This window comes from Thunnus maccoyii, chromosome 13 (genome assembly GCF_910596095.1).
Source record: "Thunnus maccoyii chromosome 13, fThuMac1.1, whole genome shotgun sequence".
NCBI lineage: Eukaryota > Metazoa > Chordata > Actinopteri > Scombriformes > Scombridae > Thunnus > Thunnus maccoyii.
The window spans coordinates 12,073,769-12,093,768 of NC_056545.1; the positions used below are offsets into that span (position 1 = coordinate 12,073,769).

At 36.7% G+C, this 20,000-nt stretch overlaps 2 protein-coding genes across 3 annotated transcripts; both read right to left on the reverse strand.

The window, feature by feature from the left end:
* Positions 1-930: 930 nt before the first annotated feature.
* LOC121910269 (solute carrier family 22 member 4-like) lies at positions 931-9,512 on the reverse strand. 2 transcript variants are annotated; one of them, XM_042431405.1, is made up of 11 exons: positions 9,149-9,512; positions 8,240-8,669; positions 6,742-6,845; positions 6,489-6,643; positions 5,814-5,985; positions 5,215-5,341; positions 3,453-3,553; positions 2,999-3,213; positions 2,309-2,491; positions 1,872-2,007; positions 931-1,275 (listed from the first exon to the last, which is right to left on the reverse strand). In XM_042431405.1, the coding sequence occupies exons 2-11, from the start codon at positions 8,645-8,647 to the stop codon at positions 1,197-1,199; spliced, it is 1,680 nt and encodes a 559-aa protein (XP_042287339.1). In that variant the 5' UTR covers positions 8,648-8,669; positions 9,149-9,512; the 3' UTR covers positions 931-1,196. The 2 variants fall into 2 exon arrangements, with proteins under 2 accessions (XP_042287339.1, XP_042287340.1); XM_042431406.1 differs by lacking the exon at positions 9,149-9,512 and having other exon boundaries at positions 8,240-8,701.
* Positions 9,513-9,683: 171 nt separating this feature from the next.
* slc22a5 (solute carrier family 22 member 5) lies at positions 9,684-18,761 on the reverse strand. The gene is made up of 10 exons (XM_042430183.1): positions 17,912-18,761; positions 17,683-17,786; positions 15,233-15,387; positions 14,899-15,070; positions 14,571-14,697; positions 14,040-14,134; positions 13,642-13,856; positions 11,828-12,010; positions 11,529-11,664; positions 9,684-10,711 (listed from the first exon to the last, which is right to left on the reverse strand). The coding sequence occupies exons 1-10, from the start codon at positions 18,299-18,301 to the stop codon at positions 10,621-10,623; spliced, it is 1,668 nt and encodes a 555-aa protein (XP_042286117.1). The 5' UTR covers positions 18,302-18,761; the 3' UTR covers positions 9,684-10,620.
* Positions 18,762-20,000: the final 1,239 nt, after the last annotated feature.

Below are 20,000 nucleotides of genomic sequence, written 5' to 3' on the forward strand. Positions count from 1 at the left end.
TATGAGAGTTTCAACTTCAGCGAAATTTCAGTGCATCGTATCAGATTTGGCATTGAATTACCTGGATGAATGATAATGACTCTACACAGACATTAAAAAACAGAATGTTTTAATAGGAAGCATATTTATAGCAATATAAATGAAATAAATGTAATCAGAGGACTGATCCTGACCCTGGGGAACAATAATAATAAATCAAAAAAGTCTAATTTATGCAGGTTTTGAGTAACAAAAAAGGAAATATTTATTTTTCAAAGGTATTTGACTTCATCAGTCTTCATATGCGCTGAAGAACAACAAATATCAAACTTGGAGCAAATTAGTACTGAATTTAACATATAACTACCATTTGTGGACATTAAAAATGTTTCTTTAGCATTTTCATAAAGCACAAAAAGAGGGTTGACACACCCAAATCAGTTATTTTCTTTTTATCTAGAAGTTGCTTTGGAGAAAAAAAAAGTTATATTTAGCTCACAGGGCAACCAGCATGAATATAAGAGAGGTCACTCATAGACAAGAAAGGCCTCAAACATCCATGATTTCCACATTTTAGGACCCTGCAAATATAATTTCATTGATTTGAATCACCTGTCCTATACACTAAATATGTTATTTAGATGATTTGTTGCTACAGAAGGCAACACGTGCTGAAATGCTGATTCATTGGATGACTAAGTAGATTACATCAGAGGTGCGGTATGAATGTGCAGCCCTCCCCTCTTTCCTCTGTGGGCTAGCGGCTCACCAGAGTCAGTGTGTGTGTTTTCCCTTAGATCTTTACTAATTTGACAAAGTAATTGATTATTATTTCTGAAAAAATACACATGCTTTAACAAACAAGTTAAGTCTCTCAATCTAAAAATATAAAAACATACAGTGTAGAGACATGCCAAAACATATAAATCATATAAAAACATGCCAGTTGCCTTTAAAAGTTGTAAGTGTTTTTATTGATACATTTTTACAAACTGATTGACAACATGCCTCACAATAAGTTAAATTCACAGGATATGTTGTCCAAAAATACATAAAACGAAACTACATAAAAACCAATACATCTGGGGACAAAAGTCTTATAGGACAGTAAATGTGATTTAAAATGTATCACATGCAGTCTAGTTATAGTCTTTGAGCACCACTGTTGTTTCATGACAGAACCTTTGATGCTAAAAAACAACAAAGGACATAATGAACTATAACTTGGATTCTCTACTCTGATAATCAGCTGTGCTCGGTCCATTCTCCTCTTCCTTTTCTTTTTTTCCTCTTCGCCTGTTGGAATATTGAAAAGACATTTAGCAAACAGTGACAACAAAGTCCATAAGTCAGAATATAGCTTCCTTTCTGACAATGCAAACAACTTAGTATGTTGCATATGAAAGTGACAAAATAATAAGTGATTAACCAGTAATCTGAAACTAAATGATGAAAATGCAAAAAACAGTAGGGTAAATAGTAACCAAGTAAGAGCTGTTTGAGTTTTGGCCGAAATTGCTGCCTGTCATCTGTTCATTAAAGTTAAACCAAGCTGTGTAAATCATTAAAACTATCCACACTGAGATATTAATTTATTTATCTGCGTTTTGAATAATTTCTCCCAGAGTCTGAGATATAAAGAGTTTCTCCTGATGTAATAATGATCTGGTACAAAATGTACGACACAAGAAAACTTGAATTATCTTAACCTAGATCATAGAATTGTGGATGAAAAAGTTCATCTCTGAGGCAATGAGTTAATAGACATTTTCTTTTAATTGCCAGTATTAAACAGTGAGCCAAACCTAAAGCAGTGACACCTGCAGTGGCTAAATCTATGCAGATAGTGGAAAACTTTGACCAGTAAACATATGATCAGAATGTACACTTACCCACATATCTGCTGCATTTGTGATATGGTCTCTGGTAAATGCTTCCCATGAGTTTCTGGCAGCAGGAAACACAAGAGGGCACCAGAAATTGCTAAAGCTCCCATCAATATGTAAGGGAGTGTCTTGAAGTATCGTCCTGAAAAAAGAAACACAAAATATTATGAGGTAGGGAGAGAGAACATAAGTGAGAAAAATGGCCTCTGTGTCAATTTTGATAAAAACCTACTTATCTACTATGCAACTGACAATGTATCTTCATTCGCAGAAATAAGTCATATTAACACAGTTAGCAGAAAACTTAACCTTGAGGTCAAGACAATAAATCTTACCCACAAACAAGCCTCTTACTGCAAGAATAATCATAACTATTACAACTGCTACTATTTGAAGCAGAGAAATAGCTCAACTGCTCAAAATAGGAAACTAAATGTACCTACCCAGGTAAATGATAAAGGGGGAGATGATGGTTCCAACACGAGCAGCCATGGAACAATACGCCATGGCTGTATTTCTAATAACAGTGGGGAAGAGCTCTGACGTGACGGCGTACACCACACAAAATGCTGCTGTTATGCCGAATTTCCCCAACATCTCAAGAAATAAAGCCACGCCCGGTAAATCTAGGGAAATAAAAAATAAGAACTTTAACAAAAAAAATCTATTGAGTTGCATGTAAAATATTTAAGGTCCATTAGAGGTATTTTCAACTTGAACTTCAAAGTGACAATGTTCCAGTTTGCCTAATCATATATTTTGAGCTATGCAAGTGGCAAGGCTTTACGGCAATGTTGTTCAGTCCACTACCTTGGTACACACTTATTTATCTAAACAATTTTTGGATGGACTGCTATGGAATTTTGTACAGATCATAGGCTGACCTTTCCTTTAGCACCACCATGAGTTTGGCATTTGTGGTTTTGAGTGAAATATCTTAACCTCCACTGGACAGATTAGCACAAAATTTGGTGCAGGCATTCATGTCCCCCACAGGATTAACTGTATTATACTTTGGTGATCCACTGTCACTTGTTATCTGGCACAATCTTCGGGTGAAAAGTTTGATTTGTCCAACATTTTGGTTTATGACATTCCCATCATCTTTGGTAGCTAAAGCATTTGAGCATTACCCATTGGAATGACGTGAACACAGAGGATCATAACGCCTCCAAGGAAGAGTGTAGAAGACTGGCAGAGGTGCCTGGAGCAGTACTGGAGCAGTAACAAGGCAATTATATAAGCTGGCACCTCTGTTGCAGCAGACAGGAAGCAGTTTAAATAAGGGTCACCATGCAGGTTTGAAGTGTTGAGGATTAAAGCATAGTAACCAATGGTGATGACGAACCTATAGAGAAATTAAGGAAAACATACTGAATATACACATTGAAATACACTGAAAGTGCATAATGAAGGGATCTCTTAATGGCCAGTATGGGAGGCCAGGAGAAATTACAGCAATCAATGTTCATTTGGGAACCTTAATTTTGATTTAAGACAGACTTGACAAATTGTGAACCATACCTGTATCTTGTTTTTAGTGCTAAACTCTTTTAGATAATGAGAAGACTGAAATTATGTACGTACCACAGGAGTGAACACAGTACAGTAAGAGTCAATATATTGCAGCTGCTCCAGATGACAAAAATGTTGTATTTCTTGTCTTTCATAGCCAACGCATCTTCAATCTGGGAAAAATAGAAGATTTGGTTGCAACAACTAAACTTGACAGGTCCAATCCTAAAAGAGCTGTGTCTGAATGAAACACATCACGTTATTATGGATTATTCATGTGACATGTGATTAAAATGTGACAAGGTTTCAGTCTGACTGACTTAATCAATCCATCAATCCACTTTATTTGTATTGCACCTTTTATACAGGTAAGTGCAATTCAAAGTGCTTTACTGATGACTGACAAGCTAATAATGAGACAGTACAAATATTAATAGTAAAATATTTTTTAGACTAATACACAGAAATGATAAAAATTTGATAATCAATAGCTACTAAGGGGACTAACATCATCACACATGAATACAATTGGGGTCATTATATCCATATGAGTCTCAAACCAGTCATACCAAATTTATGCAGTTCCAACTGCATAAATGCCAAAAAATAGCATAGTAAATGCTAAAACTGCATGGTATTAACATTAAGTGGGCATGTCCTCAAAGGGCAGACTCATGGGTACCCATAAAACCCATTTTCATTCAGATATCCTAAGGTGAGAGGTCAAGTGACCCCTTTGAAAATGGCAATGCCAGTTTTTCCCTTGCCAAAATTTAGCTCTGGAGCATTATTTGCACACTTCAAGCTAGCATGACATGGTTGGCACCACTGGATACCTTAGATCATCTAGTTTCAAATGATACCAGTGTATTCAGTGGCAGACTCAGGCAGTCTCAGGGGGAGGGGTGAAAAAAGGGCACCTGATACATTCAATGGGCCTTCACTTCATATGTTTTTCTCATGTTTTTCTCACATACAGTGCACCCAATAGGGCATCTTTTTTCATTGAAAGGGAACCCAATTCTGCACTTCAGCATGTTAGACTTAGGGGAACCCTAAATTGCACTTTTTCCATTTTTTTTCTTCACTAGAAGGGCACCCATACAGGACCTCCAGCTCACCCCATTACAACACCAACATAGGGCACTGCATTACATCCTCTTCATTTAAAAGGCACATCATATTTTCTCATTGCTGGGGGTTCTTTACAGGGCACTATCACATTTCCTTCCACAGAAAGGGCACCATGAGGGCACTTCATTCCAGACTGTCATATATAGAGGCCCTCTGTAGGGAATTTAATCATAACTAGACAGTCATTACAGAACTTTGATATGTTTTCTCCTTTGTGTGGGCACCTTGGAGGCACATTATCAGAATGTGGGGCACCTTAGGGGGCACTTTATCATAATGTGGGGCACCTTAGAGATCATTTTATCATACTGTTGGGGTACCTTAGAGGCATTTTGTCATACTGTGGGGACACCTTAGAGTGCATTTTATTGTAATGTGGGGACACCTTAGAGTGCATTTTATCATAATGTGGGGCACCCTCCCCCGGGCCACCAATGAGTATATTCACTTCTTTCACAGCTTTAACCTGAGCCTGCTACAGCCTCGTATATGGCCGGTCTTAGAGGATTCATAGTTGTTAACATGCAGGTTCTCTACCATCCACCCGGGGGTGCTGCAGTAACCTCCATACCCCTACTTCCCATGGCATTGTCTAGTGTGACCTTTCAGAATTTATAAACATTTTAGGACATTTGAGCTACATGCAGTTTATACTTACCTAGAGTTAAAGATAGAGTCATGAACTTGCTGATAAACTTACCTCAGCTTGTGTAAAAATGGCCTGTGGAGCCTCTACATTATTACTCTTGGCAGCGTCTTTCAGTATGACCTCGGCCTCTTCCACTCTTCCCTGAGAGAGCAGCCAGCGAGGAGACTCTGGGACTAACCTTGAGACACAAACACAAGGTTTCATTACAGTAATTGAAATGAAATGAAATGGTGTGACCTTGACAGTGTTCTTCAAGTGGTAAAAGGGCACTGAATGTGTGCTTTGAAATTGTAATTACTGTCAAAGGTTACTCCCAGATTCTAAGAAAATGTGTACTAAGGTGAGAAATGTGGTTCTCTCTTTTTGCCTGTTCCCTGATAATCATGTCCTTTTTCAACAATTATCCAATCACTGATTTCTGCAATTTACAAGATTGTCTGATCATTAATTTCTAAGAACTACAACCCTACGATCCTCTGCTGTATGTCACTTTTTTAATTGACACACTAGTGGAGGTTGTAATGTGTCCAGCAAAACATTCAAAGCAGGTGAAGAACAGCACCGTAAATCTACATAAACGTTTTAAAATCCTAATAAAAGATGTCATCAAGAAATGGAAAGGTTGCCGTGAAAGAGGGCAAGCTTCTTACCACCACAGAGGTATGTAAATCAGGCCAGATGCAGCCATGGGTATCAGCAGCATCCGCCAGTCACGGAGGAAATATGCAGCTGCTGGCATTGCCATGTATCCCAGAGCTGAGCCCATAAAAACCCCAAGGGAGCAGAAGACAACTCGAGCTTTTGAGCTTAGAATTTCTGAGCCTGTGAGCAAAAAGGACATATAGAATTGAAATAAATACATGTTTCTGGTTGCTTTATTGCTGGTAAGTGCAAGAGCATACAGTATACTGAATGTAAATGTCAGTTTCAGTTTTTATTTATCTACTGAGATATATCAACATCTACTTGATGGATTTCCACAAAATTCTGTGCCAACATTCAAGATTCCCAGATAATGTGTGTTTAATAACTTAAGTGATCCCCTGTCTCTTCCTCTAGTGTCACCATGATGGTAACATTTGTGGTTTTGAGTGAAATGTCTCAACAACTATTGTAGCTCAGCTGTACCTCAGCTGTACTTTAGGTTTACTGCTAATTAGAAAATGTTAGCTTGTTAATATGCTAAACTGAAATGGCAAACTTGGTAAAAATTGCTTACTAAATATTAGCATGTTAGCATACAGTGTCACAGAGCCACTAGCATGGATGTAGACTCTTATGTGTATTTAAACAGACATGTTGGAAATCCTTATTGGAAAACATACCCAGCACAAATGCAATGATATAGTTGGAGAATCCCCCTGCACCCACGAGGAAGAAAATGAAACTGAAGACCTCCCAGCTTGGGGAGAAAATTTGCGCAGTAATTGCCACAGTCTGAAGAACCATCATGCCAAAGAGTGCTGGCCTCCTTCCATACCTGTGTATGGAAATGCATTTAATAGCTGAGTCAGTTACATGATGTTTTTTGTATTCCTAACAACAAAATTGGATTGTTTTTTTGTGTCCAGAACAGACCTGTCAGACATCTGGCCTGATATATATGCTCCCAATAGTACACCAGCGTAATGGATAGAAGTGGTCAGTGGAGTTTTGTATGCATTCTCACATACCAAGTCCCACTGCAAAAGGTATACATTTAGTCAATTCTTACTTATAAATATTGATATTGTAAAAATGTTAGGTACTTTTCAATGCAGATATTGATATTGTAATATTTATCTAACCCTTTATTACATTTAAAGCTGTAAAAGTACTCTGTCAATATCTAACAGGAACACTAGTAGAAGCAGCAGTATTCACACAAGTAGTATTATCAATCTTGTAAACAATAGCAGCAATGGTATTAGTAGCTTAGTGCTAGTAATAGTAGCAACAATAATAGTATTCATGCAAATTATGCTTTAGTGCCAGTATCAGCGGTGTAACTAAGTGCATTTACGCGAGTGCTGTACTTAAATTATACACATTATACAATACACAGTAAAATGTGTCCCAAGTTGGGTGAGCAATACAATTTTGAGGTATTTGTACTTGAGTATTTCTATTCTATTCTACTTTACTACATTTCAGAGGAAAATATTGTACTTTTTTACTCTGCTTCATTTATTTGACATCTATAGTTACTAGTATACATATGTAAAGTAACTTAGCTCCACCTGGACAAACTACATGAGTAAAATACGATTTACACATTGATGCACCAGTAATAATTGTACTAACAGGAACCATTCTACTGCTTGATGAATACTTTTGTTTTTGATACTTTTTTAGCAAACTTTGCTGATACTTGTACTTTTACTCAAGTAAAGTTTCAAATGTAAATTACTTCCCTTTCCTGCAGGTGATTTAGTTGCAGTGACGAATGTGGACTGCAATTGCATACAACTTCACCTGAATTCTTTTCAGTCTCTTCTATTTCATTAGGCTCTTTTGCACAGTGTTACTAGTGACTATTTTTAGTTTTGTTTTACAGCTTTTTTTTCATCTAGTTGACACTTGCTTGTTTTGTTTCTTAATCCTATATTAATTTCATATTTGATTCCATAACCTTGATTAGAAGTAAGTGTGTATAAATAATAAATTACAGTGTAGACTTGGCCTTAGACCCTGCCAAGTAATATTATCACTAACTGGACCTGTGCCATTTTGAAGTCATGTAGTTAGTTTAGTTTAGACTTTGTACATATACTACTGTGAAGTCTGTCTCTTGTTTTTCACTCTCACGTTTCCCTCATTTGGGTTATAGTGTGTTTTTGCAGATTTATAACTTAGCAGTAGATATAGTTGTAATAACATATCATTAGCTTTCTATAAGCCATCAGCTTTGCAAACTGAAAAAGATTGGATTTTGTATGATAACTATTTTATTTTATATGCTAAGCTAAAAAGTACTCTCATTTTACATCTTCCTGAAAATAAACCAATGTTATAAATAGGCTACATAAGTACCATTTCTTTGTGGAAACCTTGAAAACATCTTCAAAAAGAAGCTAACTGATGCCTTATTGCTCACCTCTGTGACAATGGTTGACTGGTAGATTTCTTTGCTGTATGTCCACCCATCAAGACAACCCTCCAAAGGAATTTCACTCACATTCACACCCACATCTGGGATGATGTTATTTGCAGAGTAGTTCCTGACAATTTCCAGGTTAAGCCTCGAGCAAGAGCTACGCTTCGCGGTGCCATCCACTGTTTCCAATGGAATCGTCACATTTCTCCACATCTCACTAAGGCTATAGTTTTCAGGTATGTAGCATTCATGAGGTGGGGTGTCACCTACAAATACTATATAGATGCCAATAAACCCATTCGGGAGAATGCTAATGGCCAGTGCAAAAAAAATCCTCAGTTGGAAGGGTCCCCAAGATCCAAGAAAAGATGTAATGCTGTCATAGTCTCTTATCTTTAAGTTGCCCATTACGTCACCAAAATTCTTGATACTTAAAAAAATAAAATAAAAGGAAAAAGACAATCAGACAGCGCGTCAGTACTAACAGACTCAAGATGGTCTTGCTCTACTGCTCTTTGACAGGCATTTGAGACCATGTGAGCTGTAGAGCTCAAGCTCCTGAGTTTTATATGCCACCTTCATGTGATCTGGGAGGTTACACAGTTACATACACTACTATGAAAAAAAGAGGCTTAATAGCATTTAAGCTTATGTACAACTTTTTGGTGCTACAAAATGCTTTCAAGAATATATTATTCAGATTTAGATGTTTAAAAGCATGTTTAAAACTCAAGTAGTTCATTATATAAAATACAATGGAAAGTCTTTCAAGGAATTCTTGCGACAGGAGTTAATGATTTTCAGGCAGATGTAAAACAGTAATAAAACCTGTCTTTATCATTTCCAGTGATGTAAGTGGTTTATTGGAGATGGATGGTTTAAAAAAATAGTTATGACTGTTATACTTACATGTGCTCAGATGGGGTCCTCAGGGGCAAATGTGTGGCTCATAAGCAATCACAGGAGCACAAAGGGACAATCTGTCCCTCTGAGGAACAAAGTCCTGTGGGATAGCAATCCCACATGTAGTCACTTGATAGATTGTCGTCAGGGTTGCAGGGTATTTCTAAGATTGATACACTGATATTGTTTCATCTAGTGTCAATCAAAAATAATTAGACTTGAATTAAATATATCAGTGTGCTTTAATTTTATAAACAATATCACTGGTGAACTTTCCGAATACTATTAATATCTGGTTTATAGTGTTTGTCACTGGGATATGACATACTATAGGGCACTATTTCAATGGCAAGATTACAAACTAACTCATTTATCACAGATAAATATATTAATGATTTCTTAATTTGAAAACGTTATGGACACGTTTTAAAATTCATAGCACACTTTATGGCTTTACAGGCTATACAAAATATTATTACATGCAACATGCTCCAAAAGTCTGAGTTCACCACCAACAACTCTTGTGTCAACAAATCAAAAGCTACATTTAACCAGTATAAGTAAAATAATAATAATAATAAAAAAATAGTTTAATACAATCACATTGTCCACTCTGTCAGGCACTGATTAAACATTTTTGTTATAGAAATTGAATCTGTAGGAAAATCTTCAGAACCTGTTCAGCAGGGTTGAGGTGACCAAGGAGTCTTTGGACTGATATAACAACATCACATCATTGTTTAAGAAACACAGCTAGGAAATTAGCCCTCTTCTAGCCATTCCTCTGCAGAACAGGGGGATGCTCTTTGTCAATGCGTGGTTGACTCACCATGCTAGGATACCAACTGTAGTTTTATATTTGGATATAGTTTGTATATTTCTCCTGGTTTACATGAGGTAAATTGTTGTAAATGTTTCATCTTGTTTGGTGAAAAAATAGTTTAAACAGTGCTTCTCTGCCATTAGGTGCTATTTCACCCATAGAGACTTTCAGTTAAAACAGCAGTTTGCCCATGAAATGCTTCACTGCAGCAACACTGATAACAAATAGAGAACCACATTAATTAAGGATGTTTTTAGAAGACAAAAACAACTCAGACTGTTTATCAGGAGGGTTTATATGTTCATATTTTAATTGAATGTATGTGTGACAACAATTAGAGACCAATATTTCAATTTCATACAAAAATGTAAGTTCTAAAAAAATGTATTTGCAACATTTCTAGAAAAATTTAATTAGCAGGCATCAACTTAGTAAAAAAAAAAGTTTTTAATAAAGGGTAAAAAACCAAAGGTTCTTGGCAGTGGACTCAGAATTTTGGATCCCACTGTATCCCAATGTATGTTTGGGATTTCATTTTCAGATTTTACTTTCAAAAAAGAGAAAGTTCTCTTCTTCCTTTTTTCCTCTTGCTTTCTGTCTTTCTTTGTTTCTTAAAAGTGAAGCAAGGCTATCAAGGGAACTACAGAGTAAGACTTTACACATCAGATTTGGCCTCACATTGTATAGGTGGATTGACACTTCCTCCATTTTCAACATATTTCTTCTTTTTGGCTCCACTGCACAACCTGAGGAAACATCATGGTGAAAATGGCAAATGAGTAAAACAGATAACAAATTTCTCATTTTCTATCTTATTATTACTGATTACACCATAGAATATGTTTATTTTTCAGTTCTCTGTGTTTGAAGACAGCAGGCATTAAAGTGGACAGTATCATCTCGTAACTACGGTGGCCCTGAGGTGCAAAACACAACAACATTTCACAAAATGTAAAAGGTAGGGACAACAATTCTTGGTTGTGATTGGACAGAACCCAAGTCAGTCCACAGCTCAGTCAAGATTGGTCAGTGATACTATATGGATGTGCTGACTGGTTGCATAGTGGCACACTGGAAAACATCATTTCTAGACAGGAGTCTGTCATAAGTCTATTCACTGATCATGTAAGTTTTGATTCAGGTATGATCTCTCTTTATCCTGCCAGCCCGGGCCAATACACCTTGATACAGAGAGAGCAAGACAGCCTCGTTGTGTTTTGTGAAATGTTGTGTTTTGCTCTTCAAGGCTGCTGTATTTCACTGTTGCGTCAGCAAAATAGAATAAGATCATCATTATCATATCAATAAGTCAGCCAATCTTTACCATTTCACCAAGGAACAGGCAGGTCTGTCTGATGGATAGAAGTCTGAGAAGTTGGTTTTTTTATCCTGTTAATATCTTTCCAGAAAGAGTATTAAAACCACTGTAAGTTCTGGGCCATTTGTCCTTATGTGGCTGAGTTAGTGCCTTTATCACCTCTAATCAAGTGCATTCTAAAATTATGTTGTAATGATGACCTGAAAAATAGGTAAATCACAGTCACCTGAGTGAAATACACCTACCCCTGACATTCTTGCATCTGCTCCACTGTTTCTGGAAGATCTTTATTGAGGGTCTCCGGAAGGAAGAAGTTCACCACAGAGGAAGCAATTGTGAGACTTCCCATGAGAATATAAGGCAGAACCTTATTATAAGTACCTGTGAATAAGAGAAGAAGAACATTTCATTTGAATATAGATAAATTCATATATTTGTACATATCACTGAAATTATCCTATGCAGATTTTTTTTTATATATAGGCACATATAATATATTAATGCAGTGCGTATGCTGTATCTGTGTGAGCTACTATCTACATACCCAAATAGATGACATAAGGAGCTGTGATACTGCCAATGCGTGCAGCAGAGGAGCACATTCCCATGCCGACGTTCCTTAACACAGTGGGGTAGATCTCAGCTGTGTAGATGTAGACGATGCTGAACGCCATGGTGAAGCCAAACTTCCCAGTCATTTCCAGTGCCAGAGCAACATACTGAAGGGCTGAGGAAGAGAGAGAAGATATATAGAATTATTTCTAAAAGAATTCCCCATATTTTGTAAAATACCCAAATTTTTTGTACTTAAAGATATTATTAACAATCTTGAACCCAGGTTCTGCGAATTGACTGATCAGAGGACGCAATCATCAAGGGTATGACTTCCTTATCATCTTGAAACACACTATGGGGTATTATACAACATACAGGAGACTAAATATTACACTGCCTCATTTCAAAAAAAGTGACTTGGAGAAGACAAATGATACAATCACATACTACAGACTCTTTTAAATATTAATCAATAAACACAGTGTGACATAATCATTAAAAAATTGGAGTTGTTTCAAGCCACTAAGCTCACGTGACACTGGGTTTGGGTAATATGTGGCTTCACATACCATCTGATGAAACACTGTAGTTATATATTAGTTCCACACAACACAGTAGCACACCACATGCACATTAAAATATAATTAAAAACTAGTTTAGTGAAGAAAATTCAATCATTGCCAGTGTAGACTGTGAACATGTGATAACAGGAAAAATACACTTCTGAATTTTCTTTGGTTGCCTCGACAGAGAGAGAAAGAGAGACACATTCGTAACATTGTGATCTCTTCACAGATATTGCTGATATCACTGTACTCGGAAAAGGTATGTGACTTCATGTTTCCACTCCTCTGTAAACGTGCTTCGGGTGATATTGTGTCATAACTTCAGTATATCTGAATCAGCAGCATAGACATTCATTCACATATGTAATAAAAGCAACCTGCTTTCTCAGTATTTTGCCTGTCGTAACTATTTAGGTTGCACATTTGCAAAAGCAACACCTTTTATAATGGCTACTTCTTGGAAACAGCCTGTTAAGCTAATGTATAGCCTGACGAGCAATACATTGTGCCCTGAAAAGGACAAGGGTCACAGGGATGTAGAGTGTTTTCTAAGCTTTAGAACAAATAGTGAAATTTTGTTGAGTAGCTTTCAAGAAAACTTGGTTGTTTTGATGACTGAATATTGCAGGCAACATTTTCTCACCTCCCTCTAGTGACAATAATTTCATTTTGGCTTAATTCAATCATATTTTGAGATATATGTCTCTAAGATTTGTGCTTCCATCCCCAGTATAATGGAAGCTTAATTTGTGGTGCTCACAAATTGCAAAAGTAAAAATGCAAAAGGAACATGTCTCTCTAGAAACAGTAACCCACAGACCCCACTGTTCACACTTCATTGGAACAGTTTTTTTCTTTCGGCAGAGAAGAAATAGTCCCTTTAATAGTCCTGTGGGTTATCCAGAGTAACACGGTCACTATTTCTGGAAAGAGATGTTGAATTTGTTCTTCATCTTCATTGTATTGGGGTGGTAGCAGAAATTTCAGAGTATATCTTCAAACCTGGGCAAATTAAACAAAACAAAATCGAATGGCTACACACCACTAGAAGTAAGAAAGAAGTTCTACAATTCTGTAAACTTTATAAATCCTACCACATGAATGAAAAATCATCATGGCTGTGTTGAGCATTCCTGTCTTTTTAGCCGCAGTATATGGTGTTATTATGTAATCACTGTGCATGTTACAGTAGGTAGGTTGTCATACTGTGATTTTGAATACCAAAAGAAAGTCTTACTATCAGGGATGAACTGGATGAGCAGCAGAACTCCTCCCCCAATGACGAGGAACGATGACAGAAGTGCTCTTCTTGGACATTTCTTCAGGAGCCATGTCGACACAACATAGGCAGGAACCTCAGTAGTAGCTGATAAAAAACAGTTCATGAAGGGATTGCCACTAAGGTTGGAGGTGTTCAGGGATAAACCGAAATATCCAATGTTTATTGCCATCCTGAAAAGAAGAAAAAAAGAAAATTAGAATGAATAGCCCTTCCTTCTTCCTTTGATATTTGTATTAACAAGTCTAACACAGTTGGTATTTATAAACATATGAATAGATGGCTGCAGACTCACTGATTAACAAAGGCTTGTGAATTGGTAAATCAAAATTGAGGAAAGAAAAACAATAACTCACCACAAAACAAGACACATTAGTGTGATGCATCTGATGTTCTTAGACCTCAGAATATCAAGCATGGTATATGTCCTGCTTGGAGACATTGTCTGTAGCTAAAACCAATGAAAACAAGAGAATTCATGTGGTTAAGTTTTCCAGACATACAAAAACAACCAACCTACCAAATAAGAAAAGTACCATATATGTATTGTTTGTCAGCATAATAACTTAAATAAGTTATGAAAAGATTAAATTTGATGAAGAGATAGGACTTTGGCTATGAAACTATGAATTCAGACTTCAGTAGTGATCAGGATCTGGAATATATTTCTGTCTTTCTTTTTCCAGGGTCAAGAAATCAATTTCCCTTAAAATTTTGAGAAACAGGAATGATGTCACACAGGAAACAGTACAGGGACTTTGATAATTAGTATATATCAATGAGATTTTCATTTTTCCATGAAACTCATTTTCAACTAAAAGTTTCAAAAGGAATTCAGATGTCCTAAATATACAATGATATGGTTAATAACGATATGTGAACCTCACCTCGGATTCTTTAAAGATTACAGGCGGTGCCTCAACTTTATTTTTCCTCGCAGCCTCTCTCACTATGACCTCGGCCTCTGTCACTCTTCCCTGTGTGATCAGCCACCGAGGAGACTCTGGGATGAACCTGAGCAATCAATTTTTAGTTTAGTTTAGTGCAAATGTCAACACAACAGGTTTTTCATTTTTTTTATTACCACATCTGCTGTTAAAACATGGGTGCTAACTATGAGAACATTACAGTACATGAATTCACAAAATATGAGTTTAAATTTGTATGTATTCTTATTTTTATGTGAGAAATCAGTAAGTGTTATAAGTAGCGTACCACCACAGTGGGATGTAGACCACAGACGTTGCGGACAGAACAGCAAGAAGAGTCCTCCATTCTCTGATGCCATATGCAATCCAAGGTAGTGTCATGTACCCGATGCAGTAGAAAAGGAAGGCCCCAAGAGTTGTGAAGAGCACACGCATGGTTTTACTCAATAACTCTGTTCCTGTTCAAGATAACATCATAAACATTTAGTGATGTACAAGAGATAAAGCAGCAGATAGTGACTACAGATACTAACAGTTGTCAAATTATCTATTCATGCAGGCAACAAGAATTTCTGCCTAAAGGACCATACATATGATGAGGAGTATTTTATTATTCATACCTAGTACAAATGCAGAAATATAGATGGAAATCTGGGAGGCTCCAACGAAGAGGAACATGATACAGAACATCCTCCATGAATGAGAGAAGGACTGAAGCACGACTGAGACACATTGGGCCCCAAGAGAGATGAAAACAACCTTCTTCCTCCCAAACCTGAATGGAAAAAAAAAAATCATCATTGAAAGTAAATCACAAATGCAGCACGTTTAGAAAATACAGTGACAGTGAGATGTTGGCTTTGCTTTGTCCCTTTTTGTACTAAAACAACTAATGTTACAATAATACAGCCGTAGACAATGATCGCAAACATCAGAAACAGAGCTACCAAGAAATTTATTCATAGAGCACATTTAAAAACAACAGGAGTTGATCAAAGAACTTTACAGAGAAATTTAGAAAGATTTACAGTTCCTACACTGTTAAATAGGATATAACACCCTCAAATTCAAGTTGAGAGTCAGAACTTCACCCTCATGTGTATTGTTTCATATCAGGTCCAATGTGCTGGAGTACAGAGTCAAAGTTTCCAAAATTTCAAAAACGTTTTGGTGAAACTTGGCTGTATGTAACTGAACTTAATTTTTTGTTATCCCTCCCTACAATGACCAGAAAGCTGTATTGTTGCATTGAGTTGAAACTGTTTTAACTTTTTGCATCTCGGTTGATGCAACAGCCAAGCAAAATACTGATATCATGTCACATGACTTTTGTTAACTGAAATCCAGTATGTATTTTCAAGGTTTATGAACTAACAGTACATACAATATAAATCTTACTGTCCTCCAGGTTAGTTAAATAATTCCTGATTTGGCACTTGGAGAAGACTTTGTACAATCAGAGGATGACCAATGAATTATGTGATGGCCAGTAAACACAATCCCCCTTTGCTAAAAATAAACTCATTGCATGTCTATAAAAATAACCATCATCATCTAGCATGCAGTCTGTCCTGTGTTGGATTGTTAAAAATAGTTTGTGTGACAGTAAAGTTGATGATGTGTATGCAACTTCCCAACAAAAACAAGTTACATTTATTGTTTCATTGTATAAATGCTGTTACAAGATACCGTGCCCTTGACCTCTCTGTCATTCTCCTTTCTCTCACAATGAAATCATGCAGATGGCCACAATCCAACTCCAGAACCTAAACACTACAGACTTGTTGATTGCTTTAGCCTCAAACATTAGTAAATGTTAAAAAGAAAAATAGTTTAAATGGGCATTTTAACGACCATTAAGCAACATGAGTTGCACATTTGTCAACTGAGGAATGATACGACTGGTAAACCCTGCAGAGATACTCTTCACAAGCTTTGTATAAGTCTTAAGAATCATCCAATGTAACAAAGTAATCAAAAAAACTCTCAAACCTCAACCCCCCCCACTTCTCAACTGTTGGGTGTACAGTTTTCACAGCTGCAAAAGAGCCACATAGTTAAACACACAAGTGCTCCTCGCTGCTTTGTCCTGAGCGCTTTGTTTTTCTACAATCGAAGGTACACCACACTAAAGTCTGTCAGAGCTGAACCATTACCACAACTGACATCAAACACTCAACTCTACAAAACTCTCTATGTCAGAAAAATACAGCACCAACTTGATGTACTGCTTCTGATAGCTGACTGTAAGAGTCATTGTTAGCTCAGCCAGAGACAGTACATTTGATTCAGCATCAAGCTAATTTGCCTCTGGTTTCTATGAGCAGGAAGCCTGACTAGTACATAGATAGACAGTGAAATAAAACACAATGTTATAACTATTATTTAACAAGTAACACGTATTTAGGAGCATTTAAAGTCTAGATAAAAATAAATATTCATAACCAAAGGCAGTACAGACATGATTATTTGGTCTTTATCCATTATTTCCAATATTTTTTCATAAAATATAAGGTTAGCAGACTCCAGCAAGTTCTGTCTTCTGAGTAAACATGATAGCACCATCCACAGACCATCATTGTTACACAAATTTGCCCTGAGGTTGTAGATTAGTACACTACTCCTGGCTGAATGTCTTCCTGTACTCACAGATCATTCCTCAAAGACAAAGGTATTTTGTTATTAGGAAAGTTATCATTATAATATTGGTGATGATTTCTAAAGAGTCTATCTTGGAGAGGGTTAATTTCAACAGTAGATGGGGCTGTTGTCACTATAATGAGGTCTGATCAGGTCCAAGTCTCCAGTAACATTCACTATAGTATGTAATTCTCACTCATTAAATCAGGATTCATTAATCAGTAAGTCATTCATTTTTTATGAGCCTTTTCCAAATACTTCTTCAACTTTCACTAACATTTCATGCATGATAAAAACTCCTAAAATAAGATAACACATCATTGTAGTGAATGGCAGTAAATGTCTTACAATAAAGTACATCCAAGATTCATATTGGACCATGACATGAGTGCATTTAAGAGAATTTAAGTGATGATTAAAGATGAAATACCTGTCAGAAAGCTGGCCTGAGATTAGGGATCCAACAAGGTATCCCACAAAGAGACTCGAGGATGCAAAAGGAACTTTCCACTGGTTGTCACAAACAAGGTCCCACTGTGAAAAGATATGAATTACATACATTTTCATACGAAAAGAAAAACTGAAAACTTTCAGAACTGACATTTTCTCATAACTAACACTTAATACACAAAACACACATGCACATTATTGATACTGACCTCAGTGACTATGTTGGATTGGTAGATTTCTTTACTGTAGTTCCATCCGTCTAAACATCCCTCCCGCTCCAGGTTACTGAGGTTGACATCCCTTCCAGGAATGTACCCCTCAGCAGAAAGATTTCTAACCACATCCAGCTTGTATCTGTTGCACTGGCTCTGCACCGCTTCACCATCCACTATCGTGACGGGAATGATGGCATTTCTCCACTCCTCGGTCAGGTTGACGTCTGGAATGAGACAGTGATGTTTCGGAGCTGCCCCAACAAAGACTATGTAAAGTCCGTTGAATCCAGTTGATACAAAAACTGTGTTCAGAAGGAAGAATGTGGTCCAGAAGTAAGGACCTGTCTGTCCAAGAAATGCAGTGTCTTCATCATAGTCACCCATTCTTTATAAAAATGTCCCTCTGCTCTTGAGGGAGAAAAAATGTCCTCTGAAATTCTTTAGGGTATAAGACGTATCCTTCTTAAAGTCTTCAGCTTGAGATCAGTGGTAATGCTGTGCTCTCTGTGGAGCAGAGTGAGCAGGTCCCTCAGTGGGACAGAGTCACAACTGAAAAACTTCAGTTTCCAGTCCTGAGAGAGTATTAAACCTCCTTTCAAGGCGATAGCTTTTTCATCCCAGAGAGAAAAACTCAGTAAACAAGCAGACAGGGAGACAATTTATCTGAGATTAGTGATTGAGAGACCTCTTACTCACTGATTTAATTTGATTTGATGAAAGTAAAATTATCAAAAGCGTCAAAGTGGCCAATCCATCTGCCCAGCCCCCGCACCGCTGTGGTCAAAGTGGTATTTTCTCTAGACAACATTCCACACTTTTAAATACCCCAAAGAACTGCACGTGCCTGTACTCTAAATGTTGCTAAGTAGCATTAAGACTCCCGTTGGACTATTTTTAAGCCACAGTGTAGAGGCAAGCATGGCTTTTTGTAAAGTTTAGCAGAGCTAAAATTGTAGCAATCATGTGGCTTTGAACTGAAATTTTGCACTTTATTAAAAGTAAACTGTTAAAATGCCCTGTTTATAAAAAAAAAAATACACTTAATTTTATAGTAACACTTGTAGTATGTCATATGTTTACTTGTATACTGATATTTTTATATGTATATTTCTACTGAAAATACATTTTTATTTCCCTTTTATTTATCATAGATTTTGGTCTACTGTGCTCCACAATCTATAAATGCAGGCAGTCCTCATTGGACAGCTTCTGAAGCCACAGAGTGATACTTTTAATTTGTTTAATCAGTACTCACATAAACTTCCTTTAAGGAAGATAATCAGGAGTGTTTAATGTGAGCTTACAAATGCAAATGTTTTTTTCTGCTTCTTTTGCAAGGCTGACATATTTTGTTTCCCACACAATGGTGATTCAGGACATTAATGTGTGATGAGATTAGGTCATTGTCATCTGTGGTCTTTTATCAGTGAACACACCCAACGGCTTTCAGAGACAACTAATCATCAAACCACAGATGGAACAATTACTCTAAAAATAGTATGAGAAGATGTTGCTTCCAGGTAGAGTTTCAGTGTAAACCGAAAGTGAAGATGCTCATATGCTACTGTACTGGAGGTTAAATATCTGAGTAAGTTACAGTATCCCATCGAGGTTTCTTGTAAGTGGATAATGAGCTTAAATGATTTATTCTAACCAAGTTATGATAATCACATGACAATCCAACAGCAGTTTACTTCTAAACCAAGTTAAGAGTGGATTTCCCAGTGCACAAAAAAGCAAGTAGCTTGCTACAGAGGAATGCAGTGAGGAAAATCCTAATTAATATAGGGAATGACCTCAGCTCCTTAGTCGGAGACACATTTATCTATCCTTTATGCTAATTTATTTCAGGAGGGATACTTGTCCAAGAAGATACAGAATGATAGCATTCATTTTAGGATGCAAAAATGTCCCCTTTGTGCCGGTAATATCTGGAGAAACAAGGATAAAACACTTAATCTGAAATTGTTTGTCATTTTCTACACACATATGGTCAAGATTGTGCATATGCTACTATATATTTAGCTACTACTAAAGTTATTCTTTATTATTTAATGTCACTGCAAGTTGATATTAAGTAAAA

Bases quoted from the DNA above. Each gene is read 5' to 3' on its own strand.
- LOC121910269 (XM_042431405.1), bottom strand. From the start codon at position 8,647: ATGGGCAACTTAAAGATAAGAGACTATGACAGCATTACATCTTTTCTT. The intron at 6,644-6,741 runs GTCTGTTCTGGA...TTCCATACACAG, and splicing joins TCAGGCCAGATGTCTGACAG to GTATGGAAGGAGGCCAGCAC. The intron at 3,554-5,214 runs GTAAGTTTATCA...TATTTTTCCCAG, and splicing joins CCATTTTTACACAAGCTGAG to ATTGAAGATGCGTTGGCTAT.
- slc22a5 (XM_042430183.1), bottom strand. From the start codon at position 18,301: ATGGGTGACTATGATGAAGACACTGCATTTCTTGGACAGACAGGTCCT. The intron at 15,388-17,682 runs GTATTTCATCTT...TTTTCCATTCAG, and splicing joins TCAGGCCAGCTTTCTGACAG to GTTTGGGAGGAAGAAGGTTG. The intron at 13,857-14,039 runs GTGAGTTATTGT...TCTTCTTTTCAG, and splicing joins CTAATGTGTCTTGTTTTGTG to GATGGCAATAAACATTGGAT.